Source organism: Spea bombifrons, chromosome 1 (assembly GCF_027358695.1).
Source record: "Spea bombifrons isolate aSpeBom1 chromosome 1, aSpeBom1.2.pri, whole genome shotgun sequence".
In the NCBI taxonomy this organism is placed as follows: domain Eukaryota; kingdom Metazoa; phylum Chordata; class Amphibia; order Anura; family Pelobatidae; genus Spea; species Spea bombifrons.
The window spans coordinates 100604434-100625847 of NC_071087.1; the positions used below are offsets into that span (position 1 = coordinate 100604434).

General features: G+C 37.7%; 1 protein-coding gene across 1 annotated transcript in view; it reads left to right on the forward strand.

Annotated features, from left to right (window-relative positions):
* Positions 1-320: 320 nt before the first annotated feature.
* Positions 321-21414, forward strand: part of MAMDC2 (MAM domain containing 2) — a 37829-nt gene continuing 16735 nt past the window's right edge. The window contains exons 1-6 of the mRNA XM_053466571.1: positions 321-420; positions 3802-3915; positions 17755-18023; positions 18467-18551; positions 19265-19402; positions 20889-21145. Coding sequence (XP_053322546.1) covers positions 372-420; positions 3802-3915; positions 17755-18023; positions 18467-18551; positions 19265-19402; positions 20889-21145 — 912 coding nt within the window. The 5' untranslated portion in view covers positions 321-371. The remainder of the gene's footprint in view (positions 421-3801; positions 3916-17754; positions 18024-18466; positions 18552-19264; positions 19403-20888; positions 21146-21414) is intronic.

The window sequence follows — 21414 nt, forward strand, 5'->3', positions numbered from 1 at the left end:
AGCATATCTGCTGATGATATATCACCCAGGGATATACATCTGAATGCAGGGTCTGAATTAAAAGGCCATCTGAGAATACCCAGGCTGCTTGAGGTGTCTGCACAGCCTCACTCACTCTCAGTGGGATTATTATATGGCCAGTATATACAATATGAGCAGGTATTGCATGATCCCTGCGTGGCTGGAGATTGTCAGAAGCAGCAGAGGGGGGATTCTCTCCTCCCTTTGTGGTCTTTGTGTCTCTCTCCCCACCTTCCCCCTATCCCGCCCCTGCAAGGGGGGACAGCTGTACTCCATGCACATCCCATCCTAAAGTAAAGTGCAGACAGCGCTGGCCGGTGCCCCCAGCGGTACCTCCATACACCCGGGCTATGTGTCTCCTGCTGCTGGGACCCTGTGCACTGCTGCTGTCATTGAAAGGTAGGAACTGGGAGGGCTGCAGGACGGCACTAACGGGTTAAACATATACAGCATGTGGGGGGGGGCTATTACTTTGTAAACGTAGAACATTGAGGGAAGTGATCGAAAAGCATCAACACACAACTAGTGCAAACGTGTCGGTATTAAGGCTACAAGTGCTGTATTCTGAGTAGAGCCATGGAAGGGTTAACGAGGGCGCTCGCCAATAGAGAACATTCAGGGAATGGGTGCAGCGCAAGTAAGGGTTAATCTGCTGTGCGCTTTTGACTCTAACCTCTGTGGTCCTTTAGATTGGATCTAAACGAAACCATCAAAGTCAATTTACACGACAGAAAGGAACCCTGGATGGCAAGATGGCACATCAAGGGTTAATTCAGTGGAGGTGAAGATAAAAAAGAGGGTTAGAAAGCTTATCACAAACTATTAATCAAGTTGCACACAGTGCATGGTCTGGGGTATTGTGCAGATAACACTGGGGGGCTGAGGTTCATTCTTGAGAAGGTCTCATTTATTCCATTTGGCTAGAAGTCCACCTTCAAATAAACTGTGTAGATTGATAAAGGAAAAAAAACGAAATAAAAATAATATTTTTTTTAAAAAAATAAAAAAAAATATATATATATGTAGATTATATATATATATATTTAATCTAAATATATTATGTATAATATGTATATATATAAATATATATATAGTTAATTGCTTTATTTTTTATTAGATCAGAAAGACAACATTTAAACAAAAAATAAAGCTGAAACTACTATATAAATTTGGCTTGTTTACTAATTTTTTTATGGCATTAACTGACTCCCATTGTGCCCATATTGCCTGAGAGAGGCCAACAGGTAGGCACAGGAATTTGGGGCAGACCTTTTTTTAATCTCTTTTCAGATGAACAAACACATAATTGATTGTGAGGTTAACAATTAAGTAATGTTCTTTAAAAGCAAACATTGCTGTACTAAAGCTATACAAAGTATAAATTATACTGTAATAAAATATTTATATTTTCTGAAGGGGCTCCTCTTATATTGGTGGTATGGTCCTGCATGTAGTATGATGTATAACATGATATGTAATATAAGGAGAAGTTTAATGTAAATGGTGTAGTGAAGCATGAGCATGCCACCCCACATTATACTGACCTGTATTAACATTAATCTAAATCACTGTTCCATTTATCAGGAAACAACATCATCCTAAACAGCAATGTGAGTCTGGATCACTTCATATTTCATTTTTTTTTAAATTAAACCCATACGGCCTTCACCTATTATTTCACAGGTTTGGAATTTGTGGAAATTCACGTTCATCCCAATACTTCATTAGGTCAACCACCAAAGGAACAAGATTCTACTTTTGAACTTCAAAAAGCACAGCCTGTGATTAAATGTACTGTGTTTTGAGTCTCCGCGTGGATCTTGGAATAGATTCATACTTTACTATACAGAAAACCAGTAGTTCCGGCTGATGCTAGTAGTAGTTTAACCTGTGCGGTAATCCTATATCGCTGCGGCACAGTAATATGGCACACAAAGCATATTTGGCCAATGCATTCCTCCCATTCATTCCAATACACTTATGAGTTTGGGGCATTTTCCTGCCAAACTTCCCCTCTGTGCTGTTCATATTCCCTAAGAGGCCCAGCAAGCTGTGGCACTGAATGCGGTTAATTGCAGCTTCCATATATCCACCTTGCTGGATGGATAAGGTAGTCCGAAAGTCCTGCAAATGACTCTAACCCCACCCCACCTCCAGCCCCATCCCACTAATGAAGGCATGCCACATGCCAATATTGGGGTATGCTAATAGAATACAACAATATCCTTAATATTGTCTTTAGAGCAGATCGCATTGTGTCCTTGAGTTGCTTTACAGACTTTACCTCTACATTGTGCCAGCCGATTTCATGACAAATGTATAGATAAATATATTTATGTAGGGTCCACAAAATGTGCCCTTGTTTGGCTATTTTGAATGGACACTTCACTTGGTGGAGGTAGCACTGCCTGTTACTACTTGAGTGATGGAAGTGTCTTATTCTGTTACAAAAAGTGTTGTTTACACAGTGAATGGGTTTATATTTGGGTTTAAACCTAGCAGCTGCTCCTTCTAGGACGTTTGTTTGGGTATATTGGAAGCAGACCTAAGAACTTCCCAAGGAGACTGGCCTAGAGGTCTCCCATTTCCTCTCTGTAATGATGCCAGGAGGACAGCAGAGGGGCATAGTTAGTTGCAAGTTTGTGGCACAGTAGCTGTAATTGGCCATGAGTGGCCTGAACTAACAACCCCTCACCTGAATATCAAAAGAACTGCCCTGGTGGCTTGGCATCTACTACTACTGTATACTCACAGCCACTGGAGGAGATCCAAAGAGTTGCCGGCTGTGGTTATAAATGATCAAAATCTTCTTTGATACCGGTGAAAATGTTTTATTCAGAGCACACGGTGGTAGTGAAAGCTAAATATTTCCCTGGAAAGCTAGTAAAGTTGAACTTGACTGGTAGATCCATGACTATTATGCCAGACGTTTTTCACAACGTTTTCACTGTCAAAATAGAAGACAGGGCATATTATATTCACTGCTACTCTTGGCAAGCAGAAACACAAACTATACCCTCTGGTAAGTATACCTAAAGCAAAGTGTGCTTTAACTGCAGCTTCACTGCCTGCTGTGTCTGTATTCAGGATTTACAGTATATCAAAACTGATGGCATAAAAGCTTAGTTTAGTGTATATATTAACCAGGGGTGGCCCCAAGTGAAAAACTTTTGGGGCCCCCCATTCTTAATTATACATAAACAGAGAATAATATGTATAGTCAATTCATAAACAGAATTAAGAATAGTGAAATACATTTAAGAGAAACCTGTGCCTCACCTCTCCCACATCCGCTGGGGGTCTGAAGACGCTATTTAATCTATTTAAATGGTAGCGCCACCCCTAATGTGAACAATTTGTATAAATGATCAACTTGTAACTTTCATTTCCCTTACTAGCTTCTTGTGCGTGGAAAATAATATATTCCAGGGGGGGGGGCACCTGGATGACCATTCTGATCGGCTGCTCATTTTCACATTTCAAATCCTAACTTTGTGATTTTAATTTGTAACTTACTTTTATAAATTATGACTTCCCCTTTCTGTGGCTTTCTGTGTCATCTGGCCATCTGGATATGTTACGTGGTGCCATGCTATAACAAGCTGTTTATGGCATGGCACGGTACTGTGCCACATTGGGCCTTTTGTGAAGATTTCCAGAGTTAGGGATCTAAGGTTTTCTCAGTGGCGGAGACGTTGGCAGTACTTTCACTCACTTCATTACTGCAAGGTCCATGCCAGTTATCAACTGTAAGTAACTGAGCTTTCTTTTTGTTGGCAGTTGTGTTGTTTACTAATGGAGCCGAAGTCTCTTCTGGATCCTGTACCTTTGAAAACAGTACATGCTCCTACAAGTCAGCTTTTACGTTTCTTCCATGGACCGTTAATTCTGAAGGTAATAAATTTAAACTGATTTTACTTCTACACCTGTTCATGTCAGTTCAAAATATATAAAAAAAGAAAGCCTGCATTGACGTTTTCTCAACCAATGAATATACATGTGGTTTTTTTGTATAAAATGGAATCTCGCGCTGACATTTTGTTACGAATGCTTTATACACAATAGTTAAATTCCTTCATTGTGAAGAGTTAAAGAAAAAGGGATCCAGGTGAACAATAAAATATAACATACTTAAAAAAATATTACAGAGTAAAGTAGTAACAAATTGACCTCACCAACCTAATCAAAAAGGTTTAATGACCAAATCCTGAATAAATTATACCCACATACAACCAAACAATCAAACATTTTGCCTCTAAAAGAGGCAAAAAGGCAATACAATTGGAAAATACTGCTATGCACGCTACAAGAAACTTTGTTAACCTGAGGCCACACATTAGTCTGGAGCTGGGGAATTTGTCATGAGGGCAGTGTATCTGGTGGACACAAAACTGACAATGCATACTGTTCAGTGTAGGGTGATTAATGTTGGATCAGCATGAAATTCTTCTAACCCTCTATTTACAGAAAAAGACAGAGTAGAACAGTGCTACCTGCTAACTTCATGAAATACAGTTAGTTTTAAACCTCAGCTCACAGAATGTCACGGAAAAGTGGCATGCATTCTATGCTTCAGGTGCATAAGATGGCTACTTTTAGGGAACAACAACTTAACGGGTAAATGTAGGTGTTTAATGAAAGTGATAACTGAAATCATAGCTGTACCACAGATTACTACAGGAAGTTCAATGTATAAAAGAAATGTTGAGTAACTAAAGCAATGATCGGTGCATGGAGCAATCAGCCTAATGTGGCTGCTTGCTATCATGCCATCAGTGGTAAAGAAAATAAATTTCAATGGAGGAGGCTTGTGTTGGTTAAATTTCTTCTAACATGGCTTTTTATTATATTTAGCCTTCCCATTCAGCTGGGAAAAGTATTGGCGTATGAGGCACTCACTGGCCCAATTTCCTCCTTGATATCATAGTTGCTTTGAGAGTTGTAGCACACAAGTTGTCAGCTCTTGGCAATTATGTATGGTGAACTTATAAAAGTGAATTATGATGATGCTAAAACTATCAGAAGGTTTGAAGTGATTCAGAATGTTTTATTGTAGTTTGACAATTTGTTATCCAGGTGTCCAGATACATTAAATTGTGAATAATTGGAAACAACTGTTTAAGTTGCTGTGTGCTTATGTTGCATAAAAATCTTTTTTTTTTCTTTTTAAAAGTTAATTACACTTAATAAACTTTAATGGTGTTTACAAAATGGCCAAGATTGATGTGATAGAAGCTGGCCTTACATAGAGGCTGATTCCAACTGCTAACTTATTTTACCCTAACAAGGGATGAGGAGACAACGCTTGGTTGTTGAATGTGACACCAACAACCAAGGGTGAGCGAAGAGACATAGCTAAAGGAGCACTGAGATACCGCTATTTCTTACTATAAAGAAAATATCTCCAAAAGTATTACATTGAAGCACAAGCTTTACAGAGTAATTGTAACATTAGGCACGGCCTTCATAACATGCAGTATCTGTGTCGTGCATCCTTAAGATGTCCTATCCCAGCCGTCAGTAGGAAGGATGGAGGTGAGTTTAGGGGGGCGAGACCACTGGCTACATGTAATTTTATTTAAAGCATTTGCGGTACTTAGGCTAAATGCTATGTAGAGCAAATATTGCATCTGCTCGTGTCTTTTTCATATAAAAAAAAGCATTAGACAAACTTTGGTTTTAAAATAATACATTCAAGCATGTAAAACAACATTATAAAGCTGTCGACCTATGATACACCAAACCTGTATAATATTTATATTGCAAAAGCTAAATAAAAAGATTTCAACACAAAAATACGGTTTGTTATTACAAAGTAAGTAAACATCCATATTGTGTTCATCTCCATAGCTGTGGAAGATGTGCTCTTTGTTAAATGATTACTTGAAGTTATGACATTTGGATGAAAGCCAAACTTTTTACTTCATACATATAGAGTTTGCCAAGCAATGGCCTAGATTTTTGGGGACAAAATGCCAAAAATGCCAATGAAACAGGATTGGAAATAGAATAGTACAAAAAAGCGAGATTTGTCAGAAATATTTATAGGATGACTTTACAGTTGAATCTGATCCTTAATCTTTTATTGATACTTTTGCAGAGAGTGGCGTGGAATCAACATTTCATGTCTTAAGGTTAAGGTATCTTGATTGAGGAGAAGGAATATTCTACTTAATCAATTGAAACTGTGAATACATTATTTCAGTTTATAATGTAGGCCAGTTGCAATATTATTGTTGGGATCATTAGATTACATACAAATGTATGTACGTTATAAAAACTTGCAATTTACTGATACTTATGGCTTATATCATCTGAATATATCTGGTTTATTTAAAAAAAGGAAGACCCCACAATTCCCATAGCAATGAAATAATCTGCATAAAAAGGGTGATGTATTTTGAGACAAATCTCGGTTAATAACAGTGTCCCAGTATATTCCGGTTTTCTTTCTTCTACATGTGTCCACCAAATGTAACACAGATGTTTCCATATTTTCATGTGCACATAACATACCACATTAGAATTCCCTCCACATTTGGGGAAACATGCGGTGTATTTAATGTTTCTAATGACAACCAAGGATGACGTATATTTATTTGCATAGACATCACAGGCATCAGTAGTAGCACAGGCGAAGAGCATTGCTTCTTGCTTCATTTGGCATTCATTAGCCATTTTATGTCTCTTCCCAGCATTATTAGAACTATATCCTTTACACTGCCCCCTCCTCAACCAGGCTTCAGGCTCATTCATGCACCTATTCCATCTGTCTCTTGTCATCCCCATTACTGCAGCTGCCTCATGATCATTCTTACCAGTTGTCTAACGACTTCCTTCTACCCAACACTCTGTGTCCAGTGACATCACTGCTCACTTCTCTACACCTCAACCCTATTGAGCGTATTACTCCAATGACTGTTTTCAGGGGTATATTCGCTACAGGAAGACTTTTGCAAGTGAGTTGCAGTGAGTAGGAATAATTCAACTCTGAACCTATAAGCTTATAATGCATAGTTAAATCAATGAGATTTTGTGAGCCACCTCGCCAATTAAACTATGCATTATGCAGGGGCAGCTCACAGTTACTTGTGGGAGAAATCTGCCAAGACAAGGTGAGAGTTTAATGAATAAGCCTAAACTCTTCTGTTGAATTTATTTAAATGAAATGTTTTGTATGATGTCCTTAACAAGATCTCCAAGCATTTTATTACTGTTTTAACAATGATGATGGAATCTTACATTATATTCCCACGGGCATTATTTGTAAATAGGTATTATTTCAGTCTTGTCATCGACTCTTACACAGTATCTCTCATATATGGTTGCTGCTCACAAACACAGCTTGGCCATCCTACCTCAGAGACCATTTATTCCTCTTGATTTATATAGTTAATCTCGATTCCAGTCACAATTTTATCTTCAAAGCCATTTCTGAACAAAGCATTAGTATGAAATATTTTCCGTCATGGTTTTTCAGTTCCATTTTTATATTCAGACCTTTAGCAAAACTAATCTAAGTCACCTAATTCTGACCTTTCCATCTGGATACTCCCATAAACTCTTTATAACCTCTTCTTTTAAGCTTAAATTTAACAGACCATAGAAATTCATGCGTTTCAGGAAACTCCATATAGACTACTGATTTTATGTTTCAGAACAAATGTGACATAGATCATTCTGTCAAATGGCACAGGGAATCGTATCAGCATTAATATGCACTACACATACTTTGTAAGAATAACATATAAAGCTGTATTAGCCCAAGATAAAATGGAGGCTTTAGTCAAAAGCTAATACCGTTTATTAAAAAATATGTAAAATTACATAAACTTTTAGGACCTCTGATGTCTTTTCTTCAGATGGAATGAGACTTCTTATTTCTCCCAGAGAAGGGACCTGAATTGTTCCAAAATATTAGGCAGCTATATCTTTTCCAATGTTGGCACAATGAAAGGTATCACCTTGGACTAAAGATGCCACACCATTTTTAAAATTCTGTTGGCATCTAAGAATGCTCTAGAATCTAGAAAGTGTCTGTATTTAATGGGTATTAAGAGCTCAATTTCACGGTTTGATATAATAAAGATTGTTGCATTCTAACTGATGGGTAATGAAGCATCAATTTTTCATTTTCTTCCCTTATCATGAAAAATGCAAATTTGGTAAAGATATTACATTCGTTATCTAACTGAAGAATAATAGATTGCAGACTTTCGATACTATCTAGGTCTCTTCTTCAGGCATATGATACATTTGAAGCAGAAAGTATTATTCAAATGTATAAAATGCCTACAGAAGCAGAGGAGGGCTGGCACCTTGTGGCCTAGGAGGCTGATAAGATCAACATACGCACTGCCACGCATATTTACACACACTCTCACACGAACACACTTACACAAACATGCACACACGTGCTACACACCCATATACTTATACTTACACACACTCTAACCCACACCATTATGCTAGTGCACTTACACATTCACACTCTAACACACATACACACCCATGCTAACACACACTTACACATATACTCATGACAGCACACACACTCATGCTAAGATACAATTACACATAAGCACTTATGCTAACACATATATGTCATGGATATAGGGCTGCAAAGACAATTTTGTTGAATCTATTTAAAGTGTTTTTTTTAATGTGAATTTATCAAGATAAGAGCATGATATTATGTCCCATACATTCCTTGTTGTTTCCCTGCGATTTCCTGGACGGCAGGGAATTCCTGCTGAATTTTTTGGATAGTCGCTATGGCTGCCTGTCGCCTTATGCGAGGGCCCTTTGGGGATATTTTGGACTCACAATGGGGCACAGGTCGGGAACTCATTCTGGAACCCTGGTTTTCCCTCCTCACCTGAAGACCGGAGTTCTGTAGCCGCGGCCATAAAACTCTGGTCCGTCTACATTTCCGACTGCGCCCGGGTAACATTCCATCACAGTTGCTCGGAGCAATGCCCTTAGATCAGGGCGCTTCTTGAACAGAGACCCCCTGGGAGTCTGGGACTCCAAGCTTTCCATCTGTACCCCGGGATTGCCGCCACTCCCCCAGGACACCCCAAAATCAGTGACTTTGTGTTTTGCGGCAATTGCTGGCTGTAGTGTCCAGACTGTGCCTTCGGGCTGTCTGGGCAGGGCATTGTTTGCTAATGGCATCATGCTCTTATTGTGTATATATTTGTTGGTGTGTTTTCAATAAAACCCAGTCCATGTTTTACCTCAACAATAGTCCTGTCTGGTGCTTAGGGTAATATGCAATGAGCTGTATTCTTTTAACCCTTTATATGCTGGATCTTGAGTTCCTGTCCTGGGCTTAATGAGCTGCTTCTGATGGTGTTTCCGTCACAATATGCAATCATACTAACCAACGCACTTTCACTTATACACTCATGTTAACACACACTTACAAATATATTTGTATATACTCACTCAGTACCTAACTTCCTTATCCTCTCACTCTCTTACCCTCTCTCCCTTACTGTCTCATTTCCTTACTCTTTCTTCCTTAACCTCGCTCTCAAATCTTCCTTCCCTTTCTCCCTCACCCCTTTACCTTCCCAAAGCCTTCTTTGTAGCTGCTCACACACACACACACACAATAAGGTTTAGAAATAGTTTGGGATTGATCCAAAATTGTATTCTCTGTCCTTTCTCAGTATTTGATAATGTGATTGCTCTTGTCATATTAAGGTGTGCAGTGAGTTAAGTGTCCAGAAGGTATTGGACAACAAGATCAGATTATGATAGCAGATGGTTTGTTTTAATTTTTATTCTAAAAATAGTCTATTCTAATCTAATTGTTTTGTATGTACTGAAATATTATGACAAAACCATAACTTATTAAGTTTCAGTAATGGAAAACTTGTAAGCTCCCTGTCTCATAGTAAATAATGGGATTCTATTATTGTATAACACTCTGAGCCAAATATATTAAGAATATTTCCATGTGTATGCATAAAATAAGGAACAACTAGTGATTAAGGGGACGCTTTATTGTCCAAAATGTCTTGATACGCTGAAAGGGACATACAAAGACATTTTGGACAATGCTATGTGGGAACAGTTTGGGGAAGACCCCTTTCTTTTCCAGCATTACTGTGCCCCAGTACGAAGCATGGTCTATAAAGGCATGGTTGAATAAATTTGGCGTGAAAGAACTTGACTGGCCAACACAAAACCCTGACATAAACCCCATCAAATACCTTTGGGGTGAACTGGAACGAAGATTGAGATTCAGGCCTTCTCGTCCAACATCAGTGCCTAACCTCACAAAAGCTCTACTGGATAAATGTACAGTGCCCTCCATTAATATTGACACCCTTTGTAAATATAGGCAAAGAATGCTGTAAAAAACCCTTTGATCTGGTCTTAAAAAAAATACAGAACAATACTCTGCTCTCATGGATATCAAACAATTGCAAACGCAACACAGGTTTATACCAAAAAAGTGAAATATATGTGTGGCGCAATTATCAGCACCCTTATGAGAAAAATATATTTGAAGCATATTCTCATTGATAGTTTACATTTTTAGCACGGTTTGGTGACTAGGTACAGGAAATTGTTCAACCATTACTTTCTGTTTCACAGGGGTATAAATATTAGGTAACATATAGGTCAGATTCCCTTTGTAATTTTTCACAATGGGTAACACCAAGGATTATAGCTGTGATCTGTGGCATAAGGTTGCTGAGCTTCATAAAATGGGAAGTGACTGTAAGAAAATAGCAAAAGCATTGAAACAGCCCATTCAACTATCAGGGCAATCATTATGATGTTCCAGTCAACTGGAAATGTTATGAATCAACCTGGACGTGTGTCTATATTGTCTCAACACACTGTGAAGAGGATGGTTGGAGTGATCAGAAAATCTCCCATGGACCACAGCTGGAGAATTGTAAAAATGAGTTGCGTCTTGGGGTGAGAGTCTCCACAACTACAATCCGACATCACCTACATCACCTACATCACCACACGTTGTTTGGAAGGGTTTTTAAAAAAAAGCCTCTACAGAAACTTCTAGAACTTCAAATGGGATTGGGTTTCGCATGGTCAGATATATAGAGCTTTTTGGCAATAAACACCAGAGGTAGGTTTGGCATACACACAGAGAGGTAGCCATTTGGAAAAGTACCTCATACCCACGGTTTAATATGGTGGTGGCTCGTTAATGAGCTCAATTAAGCTCATGGACTCTATCAAATATCAACAGATATTTAATGAACACCTGACTCTCTCTCTGCCAGAAAGCTTAAAATGGGCTGTGATCCAAAACATATATCCAAATTAACAGAAAAATGGTTTACTGACCATAAAGTCAAGGTCCAACAATGGCCATCCCAGTCCCCTGACTTGAACCCCATAGAAAACCTGTGGGGAGAGAAGAGTCCACCAGCATCGAGCTTGAACTTTAAAGGCTCTGGAGAGATTCTGTATGGAGGAATGGTCTCAGATCTCTTGTCATGTATTTTCCAACCTCATCAGGCATTATAGGAGAAGACCCAGAGCTGTTATCTTGGCAAAGGGAGTTAGCACACTGTATTGATTAAAAGGGTGTCAAAATTAGTGAAATACATTTGTTTCACATTTTTTGGGGATAAACCTGTGTTGTGTTTGCAATTGTTTGATATATAAGAGAGCATAGTATTTTTTGTGTATTTGTTTGAAAAAAGATCAAAGGGTTAAACAATAAAGACAATTTTTCACAGCATTCTTTGCTCATATTTACCAAAGATGTCAATATTAGTGGAGGGCACTGTATATACATAAGTATAATTCCTATTGTCTTTGTAAACAAAGTTGATTTTAAAACAAGTTAGAACCGGTATATGGTTTCATTACTGTCATTTATTGTGCTATGATAAAATATGGTTTTGTCCTTATTGTTTTCTCTCTGCCTCGGCTGGTTTGCTTTTCGATTAGTCACATTATGAGCTGTGAAAGTTAATGTACTGAAGGATGGCGCAATGATTCAGATGTGTCACTTAGGATTCTCTTGACACCAAACTAATAAACAAGGGAATAAATACAATATTTGTGTTTGGTATTAAATGTAAAACATTTATTGCACTGGATTAAATACTGCCTGTCTACTTACCAAAAGTTTACCCTGGACTGGATGACAATTTCAGAATACTTTGTGTTAATTAATTTATGGTCTTCATTCAAGAGGTGTGTAGTGCATGCGATGTTTACATTTTGTTGCACGCGTGGGCATACATGAAAAATTCTGGCATTAAATATTTTAAAATATTTAAAAATATTTGCCCAGACAACTACTGACCCCTTCAAAATGTGTGGTGGGTGAGGTTTAATTAAAGAAATAACTCTTGTGTTCAGTGGCATACGGGGGTTAATTAGCAACCTAAAAATAGGCCAGTGTGAGATAAAAGAGTACCCTATAGGAGGCACATAACGTAAGAGCCCCGAGATATGGTATAAAATATAAAAAAATAAAAAAAACATATCTTTCCCTTTTTATGCCAAATAAGCAAACTTCTGAATTACACACCAAGCCCATGTAAAAACAACATACTGGTATGTTAGGAAAGGCACATAGTTATACTATAATGATATACTACTGAAAACCGCCTAGGGAGAAAATGCAAATGTTCTGTAATATGACACATCCGCTTTACTGGGGTATGGCTTCTAAGATGCTTGTCATCTTTCTTCCTTTTTTAATATATTTGTATAAACTTATGTAATCTTTTAATTGATTATTCCTTCTCATTAACATATTCTTGCTCTATCGTTATGTTGTTGATTGCTGTTGTTGTAATTAACTTTGCGAAATAAAAAAAAGAACTGTAATGTGCATGTCATATTTATGTCATATTTATGGTCAGGAAGCATTAGTGGAAATGTTGTTCCACTTACAATACTGAAAGCCCACAGCCAAACTGATCACGAAGTGCATTAGAGCTAGTATTACTGTTTTTTAGTGTCTTTTCTAATATACTGCTGAATTGCCAGGATAAATTCCATTAGCATTAGTTGTTCATTAAAACATTGGCCATGGAAGTTGTTATAGTTTTGTCCTCAAAAAACAGGCCTTATTAGTCATCGAGTTACGCAAACTAAAAGGTTCTTTAAAGGAAACAAAGGGAATGGCCTGTTTCAGTAACTAACAAATCTAAAACACTTTTGTTTTGAACTAATATACTTTTTTTCTTCCGCTGCTTTACCAGTATACAGGAAAACAATGACCTAAGGCAGCTTCTTTAATAGAAAAAGGTTACTACTATAAAAAAGGCCAGAAATTAGAAACTGCTTGGTATGCGAGAGGCTTATGTGCTTTCTCCTTATTGTTTTGGAAGGGATGGTGTACTACCGACTGTGTAGGGCTCATCAGAAAAGCATTAAAATAGAAAGAAGCCCGGAGGAAAAACTACAAGTGTGATTTATGGGTAATTTAAATACTGTATATGGTGAACATGTCACACGTTTTGTTCTATACTTTTTATTTATGGTCATGTCAATTTAGGGTTAAATGAATTATGGGTCATCTAGTTCAGTGTGTTAATCATAGCTGCCTGATGTTAAATACTGATGATTAACACCTTTACAATCATACAATCCCAATTAAAGGGTCAGGGAAGCTACTCTTGCCCCCTGTTCCTACGGAAAAAAATATGTCCATGTTAAAGCATGTGTACGATTAGCCAAGGCTTAAATTCGTACAGACTAGAAAGCAAACCGTTTGTATGAAAGGTGAGAGGTCTAACTAATAAGTGGTACCTTTTAATGGACCAACATAGAAAAGATGCACAGTTCCATAAGCATTTGTGATCTAGCTGGTCTCATCAGCTGGTGAAGACAAGGTCTCAGAGGTTCCTAAAGCTGTGTAACTCAAAATAGTGAAACCATAACCCCCTGTAGATGCCATATTTACATAGTTACATAGTTCATAAGGTTGAAAAAAGACCAAGGTCCATCAAGTTCAACCTATATACATATTGTGTCCCTACTGTGTTGATCCAGAGGAAGGCAAAAAAACCCATATGAAGCAGATGCCAATTGCCCCATACCAGGGGGAAAATTCCTTCCCGACTCCAAATATCAGAATAAATCCCTGGATCAAAGTTCTGTCCCTATTAATCTAATATCCATAACTTGTATTTAACCATGAACAATACATTTACCACAGAGTTTATGATTTTGCCATGAATTCTGGAAAGTATGGATACGAGCCAGCACCCATCTCTCCTCCTGTCCTTTTTAAATGTTTCATTCAGATTCAGGTTTGAAGGCCACAGTGGCAGTTCTCGAGGAGGTTGGTACTGTACAGACATTAGCCATTAAAGGAAAAAAAGAAACCATGAGATTTTCGTTCAATATTAATACAATTTGGATCTTATCCCAAGACTAATCATCAGTTCCTAAAATATGAACCATTGAAGTCTGTGTTTTATTCATTATCAGATAATAATTCCAGATGGTGTATTTCCTAGTTTCTGCTGTTTAGACGGTTTGTTTAGATATGTATAGTATATGCAGTGTTGATAGAGATTATAGTGAAGGATTTTTGTGAAAGTATGCAAAATCCTATTACGGTGGCCAGTGGATTGTCAAAGCAACAAAGTGATTTCTAATTCACTAATACTCCGAGATGAAAATGCTAGGCAAACTAAAAACCCTGTTTTTATTCACAATCGGAATGGTTACTTCCATTCAACAAGCAAAAGATTCCTTAAAAATATGAACATGTTGGACACAGTATTGGATTAAACTAATGTGTGTGATGCTGAGGTGACAAGGGACCTAATCCCGCCACAATTGTCCATGGAGAACCTGTAGTACACAATGTGTATGAGGCACTACTCACCTCAAATGTGTATAGTATTATGAAACTATGAACCATTTTTAGTGCTTATATTTTCTTTATCATAATCTTATACAATTTTAAAATTTAATTAAGGAGGAATTTGTTATGTATTGCATTGAAAACATTGTGTGTTTGCAGCCCTCAAGGACTAAGGAGTGCAACAAAGTTAATCATCCTAAAATGTGTGGGAAATGTTGTCTGAGACATTGTGTGCGCAATGCATTTGCTAGAAATGTATCTAGCAAAATATAAGCACTAGGTTACTGATATAGTTATTTTATTGTTATTTTATGTAAAAGTCCATGTAAGGGACCTTGACAGCCCCACTGAAGAATAATACATATTATTCTACTCTGTAAGTACTTATTATGAATTCTTGGAAACACCAGCCCCGTAGCTGCCCTCCTCCTCTGTGGTGCAACAATTCTAGCTAGTGAGGGCTGCTTGCCAATTAGTGCCAGGAAAGCCCTCTCATTGGGCATGGGGGCCACTTTAGACCCATTGCCCAGGGCATATATTCTGCAGAAACTCTCCAAACATTTGCAAGGAGGACACCAAGAAAATATATATAGATATACATTAAAGTACATTTGAATGCTGGAGTGTCCCTTTACGACCTAGTCCCCATTAGAAATAGTCTTACCCATGTCTGGGAAGAAGGGTTCAACCAGTCCTTAGGTTTAACCCCGATATTGCAGTCATTTGATTAAAAATATTTTAACTTGTCAGTGAAAGAATGCTAACAATCATTTAAAATGATGCCAAAATATAGAAAAGTACGCAATCTGAAATACCAAACTAAAAATAAATAATATATACAGGTATTGACTTGGACTTTACCTATTTAGAAATTCTCATGGTTATGGACTAAGGATTTTTATGTAGAGTCTATGTATTTTAGATTTTAAAACACAGGCATCATCTCACGTAATTAAAGAGGGGCAGATTAAAACAGATCTTTGCAAGGCTTACACCCTGTATTTAAATATATTTTTGGAACTGGTGCAAGCCTTCCAACATATGATACATATCCACGCTATTTCTATTTCCGTACAAAACCATTACTTTTTAAGGTGGTATAATAAATCAGAGTGAAAAAGTCTGCCATCTGCTTCTGAAAATGCTAGTTTACATGTTAATTGAATATTATTATAGTAAACTGTGTATTGTCCTCACTAATTACAAGGTTTTGTTGTTTAGGAAGTTGCTGGGATATGTTCTCCATACAGATTTCCTTCCAGTGAGAATCCTTGTTATATAAATTCCAACTCAACAAACAAATCGTAATAGCAAAATCATAAAACACTGTCTGTACCACATCATTTGCAACCACTCACTAATATCCCAGTACTATGCTCGGGCAGACACCTCTTGACCACAACAGCTTGGAGAAGTCAAACAACAGCTCGTTAAGATGGTTCTTAACCGCCGTCAAGTTCTTTGTCTATATGCCAAGCGTGAGCCAGTGTCTTCAGCTCAATGTTAATAAGCAAAGATAAACCAGATTTGATGAAACAAACTACCGGTATAGGTTTGAGAAGGATAGACACATTGATTGCCAAATCATCAATATTTTTAAAGTTTATGTAGAAAATCAAAATGCTTATGTTTATCATCTGAATTGTGTATAATATTTACACAAACACAATGTACCTTTTTTGTATTTTAAGCATCCAGTAATGCCGATGTTCAATCATATTTTAGCTTGGTTGCATGCAGTGGGGGGACTAATCACGCAGTAGTTCAATCTGACATTATTAAGAATATTTCATGAATCTAGGGTTTTCAGATGGCCAGGAATCCAAATGAATAAAATATTTACCATGAAACATCTTAGGCAATACATTGAAATTTCTGAAATCACAGCTTTTTTCTTTATAAAAAGTAAGGTAAGGTTTTGGTAACGTGCCAGCTGTTCTAATGCAATTTTCTATTATTTTCTATGATTAGTATTAATCATTAATCTAGTATTAATATTGTTGCAGTGCTAATATCATTTCCATAAAGCTATTATCACAACCATCTTGTAAAGCAGCAATTTAGACATGATGCAGACTCGAGATGTCAGGTCTCAAATGCAGCAGAAGGAAAAGTGAGGGGTGCAGAGACAAACCTGGGGTGACAAGGCAGCTGAAAACCCTGGCTTAAATCCTACCTCTCTGACCATACCTATAGCATGTGTTTCTGTGGTATTTGACCACCTCAGTCTTGGGCTTCTACTACACTTTCTCTCTTGGTAAATTACTTTTGTTCTGAAGACCTCTGCTAGACTAATGTTCTTATTCAATTATTATTCATCTGCTCCTACTCTTGACTAGTCCTTCAACTGGCTCACCATACCCTCCAGAAGAATATGTCCACAATTTCACCAGTGCTGTGTCAATACAACCCCACCTCCTTCTGTCAAACTCTCCTTTACTCTTACTCTGAACATTTATTAACAACCCACCAGGTTAGAGAACCATACAGTCTATCCTTTCGCTACCCCATAACCTGAATGCTGGAAAAAAAACATTCCCCACCCGCCTTCAAGATCTCCAAGCCACTGAGTTTTGCATTTTACATTTCCTACAATCAAACCATTATCAACCAGTCATGTCTCTCCCTTTTGGTCTCATTCCTTCTTAATCCCCCCAAAGGACATTTAGCAAAAGAGCAGGCCCCCATTGTCCTTCTTTATCTTTATAGGTTATATTTTTGTGTATTGTTATTTTTGCATTCTCCATCATTGTAAAAGCACTACTGCTGAGATTCATTACTAATAGAATTTATAAATTATAAAGTCAATGATGCTCACATGATTAGATACACATATTTATAAAATTATTTATTTCTGATGAAGGCTTCACATTAATAATGACAATAGCGTATACCTATGATTTCAGGTCATTTCATTTCGGTGGACACTTCCTATGGAACAGCCGGACAGAAAGCTGTGCTTGTCAGTCCAGACCTCCAGCCCGATGAGTGGAGCTGTCTCAGACTGGTCTATCAGATTGCTGGCACTGAGTCCTCTGCCAGTCCTAGTAAGCTAAATGTGTTTGTCCGGCCTGGTGAAGAGAGTTTTGATTACCTCTTGTGGTCATCTGATGAACAATCAGACAGCTGGTTAATAGCAAGTATTGATTTGAGACATACATCAAGAAAATACAAGGTAAATGATTTGTATTGTTAAATATTAGCTAATGCTAGGGAAAAATAATGGATATTTACAAGACGACTATAGTGTGCTGTCTTGAAGGCTTTTGGGGAGTCAATGCAAATGGACTTGAATATGCTTTTAACATAAAGAAAGAAGACTAAGGTGCTCCTTTAATGACAATTATTTTCCCCAAATAATGTTATTTTACTTAGTTATAATTTTTCAAACTAAAAGAAAAACCTAATAACCTACTGCTTGCTTAAAGTGAAGTTTATGATTTCCTCTTGGCCCCGAGACCCTTAAAAAGGAATATAAGACATGGCGAATGCATAGTACATTTGGTTGTTTCTACAGCACACAAGAACTGTTGTTAAACATGTCTGGTGTATGCTGACCAGTGATAATTTGTTGTTGCAAGCATTTTAAGCACAAGCATATGTTTATTCACTTTCTAGATCATATTAGAAGGGATTTTAGGAGCAGATAAAGTCAGTAGCATTGCTATTTTTGAACTCAAGATGACTACTGGGTACTGCATCGGTAAGTACAATGTAAACTTGTTCTATATGATCAGACCCAGACTCGGCGCACACGTAGCAGATGATGTCCTTTAAAGTGTGTCAGCACGTTGCACAAGTGCATTTATTGGCCTCTGGCCTTAAAGTGCCAGGGCCGATTTAAGGCCTCAGTCCGGCACTGCACATCATGTATTTGAAATGGCCGTGACATACAGTATATCAAACATGACAATGTAAGTTAACATATTGTATTTCCTGTGTCAGTATAATAAGTACAGACATAGTAAAATATTCTTTAGATATATATGTTCCTACAGATATTATTAAGAAACCAACAGCAACGTCAAATACTGTCATGGAAAAAATAACATAGATTCGTATCAAATAAGTTATTAAGCTTCTTATGTCCCTATATGCTTCTAGTAATATTAAAAGTACACTGTTTTTAAACTCTTAGCTCTAAGAATCTTTGGGTTTGGCATCTTTTCCTAGTAATTGTACAGTTTTTAATACACACTTTTTGATTGAATTATTCTGGAACATTTTTTACTTTAGATGAGAGGATACATGTGATTCTGAGAAAAATTCATGTAACAGCTTGTTGGGTACAATTCGTTTTGCTTGGCTTTGCCTGTATATAGAGATATGAATAATTTCGTTTTCTTTTGTTGTTGCTTTTTCAAGTTACTCTTTAGTGTTTAGAATGATTATTTCACAGATTATGTGTCATTTTAGAGTGTGACTTTGAAGAAAACCATCTTTGTGGTTACATGAACATCTGGAATCCAAATGTAAACTGGTTTGTCGGTGGAGGAAATATCCGAAATACGCCGTCTATCTTGCCTAAAGACCACACACTCAACAGCGAATTAGGTAAGCGGGGATGTGGAACATGAAAACATTAAATTAAAATATAGAATATGATTGTGATGAGAGTGATTACTTAATACCTAAATAAACAAACTAAACTACCGTATTTGCTCGATTATAAGACGACCCCGATTATAAGACGACCCCCCAAAATCAAAATATTAATTTAGGAAAAAAACAAAAAGCCTGAATATAAGACTACCCTATAGGGAAAAAGTTTTACCAGTAAATATTAATTAATGTAAATTATTTTCATGTTTAATAAAAGCTATGATTGAGAAAAATATATTTTTTAAATTTCCTTTTATTTGCCAACCTGCCCCCCCCAGTTATGCCACTCTGCCCCCAGAAATGCTTTATACCCCCCTATTTGCCACTCTGCCCCATGATATGCCTTATACCCCTGTATGCCACTCTGGCATATAGGGGGTTAAAAGGCATATCATGGGGCTGAGTGGCATATAGGGGGGTATAAAGCATTTCTGGAGGTATATAGGCATATCATAGGGCTGAGTGGCATATAGGGGGTTAAAATGCATTTCTGGAGGTCCAGAAATGCATTTTAACCCCCTATATGCCACTCAGCCCCATGATATGCCTTTTAACCCAGCATGTACTGGCTGCCTTGGCTTGATAGGAGTGTGATTGCTGTTAGCAGTTTGATATATATATATATATCAAACTGCTAACAGCAATCACACTCCTATCAAGCCAAGGCAGCCAGTACATGCTGGAACCTGGGGATGATAGCAGTGGGATTACAGCCTCCATATGCCATGCTACAACCCCCACCCCCCTTACACATCCATGCTATCACACACACACTCACACTCATTCACAAACATTTAAATACTCATTCATTCCCTTAATCACACACACTTCACACATACTCAAAAACCCTCCCCCACCCCCTCACCTGAACTGCAGATCTCCCACTCGCAGACTTCTGCAGGGGACCGGCTGTAGCAACTTCTCTGGCCCCGCCCTCAGAGGAGGGAGGGGGGAGATAGAGTTCTGTGAGGACGCTGCAAGCTTCCTGCCCTGCTTCTAACAGAAGAGACGCTGCTCGCGACCGGTAAGCAGCATGGCGCCAGCATTTTTTTGGGGTCTGATTAGAAGACGACCCCGATTATAAGACGAGGGGTATTTTTCAGAGCATTTGCTCTGGAAAAAACCTCGTCTTATAATCGAGCAAATACGGTAATATTAGGCAAAATGAAGTCAGAATTTGAATTTAACAATCATTTATAGTTATTGTCTTTTAGTATTCCTTTGACTGGAATCATTATGCTGCTTTACCTAGCGAACTGTGTAAAGCAGCATATCACCTTCTCCATCTAAATGATCAGATCTAAGTGTGCTAAGTCGCCATATCAAGTCACTTGAGGGTGAAGAGTATATAGTCAGATAATCATTGTGTGATATTCTGTACTGCACACCCTTTAGATTAGGTACGTATTTCATGAAATATTTTCTTCTCTTTTCTTAGGTCACTACATGTATGTTGACTCTGTTTATGTCAAAGCTTTCCAAGAAGTGGCTCAGCTGATCTCTCCCCTAATTATTAGTCCTATTGCGGGTTGTATGTCTTTTTATTATCAACTTCAGAAGGAAAGTAGCAATGTCTTTGTGGTATATACCAGAGACTTGCATGGTTCATATGAAGAAATCTGGAAAATGGAGGGTACGAGACGAGGAGAATGGAATTTAGCAGAAGTCGATTTAAATGTCCATGTCCCTGTTGAGGTAAAGTAACATAAATCTGTATTGAGCACAGCTCATATGCTAAACTTTTCAATATGAAGATACTTACATAAAGAATGCTAACTCTAATGGAACCCTTGTTTAAAAATGTGTTTGAAACAAGAAGTAGGCAAAGCTAAGCCTTTTTTGATATTGTTTTATGGAGTTTTTAACCTAAAGGTTACAGTCCTTTCGGGAGTAACTGATGGGTTGCTTAAGTGCATACCGATCAGTGAATATCACCAGGGGCACCAAGCTGATGAAGGGTGGAA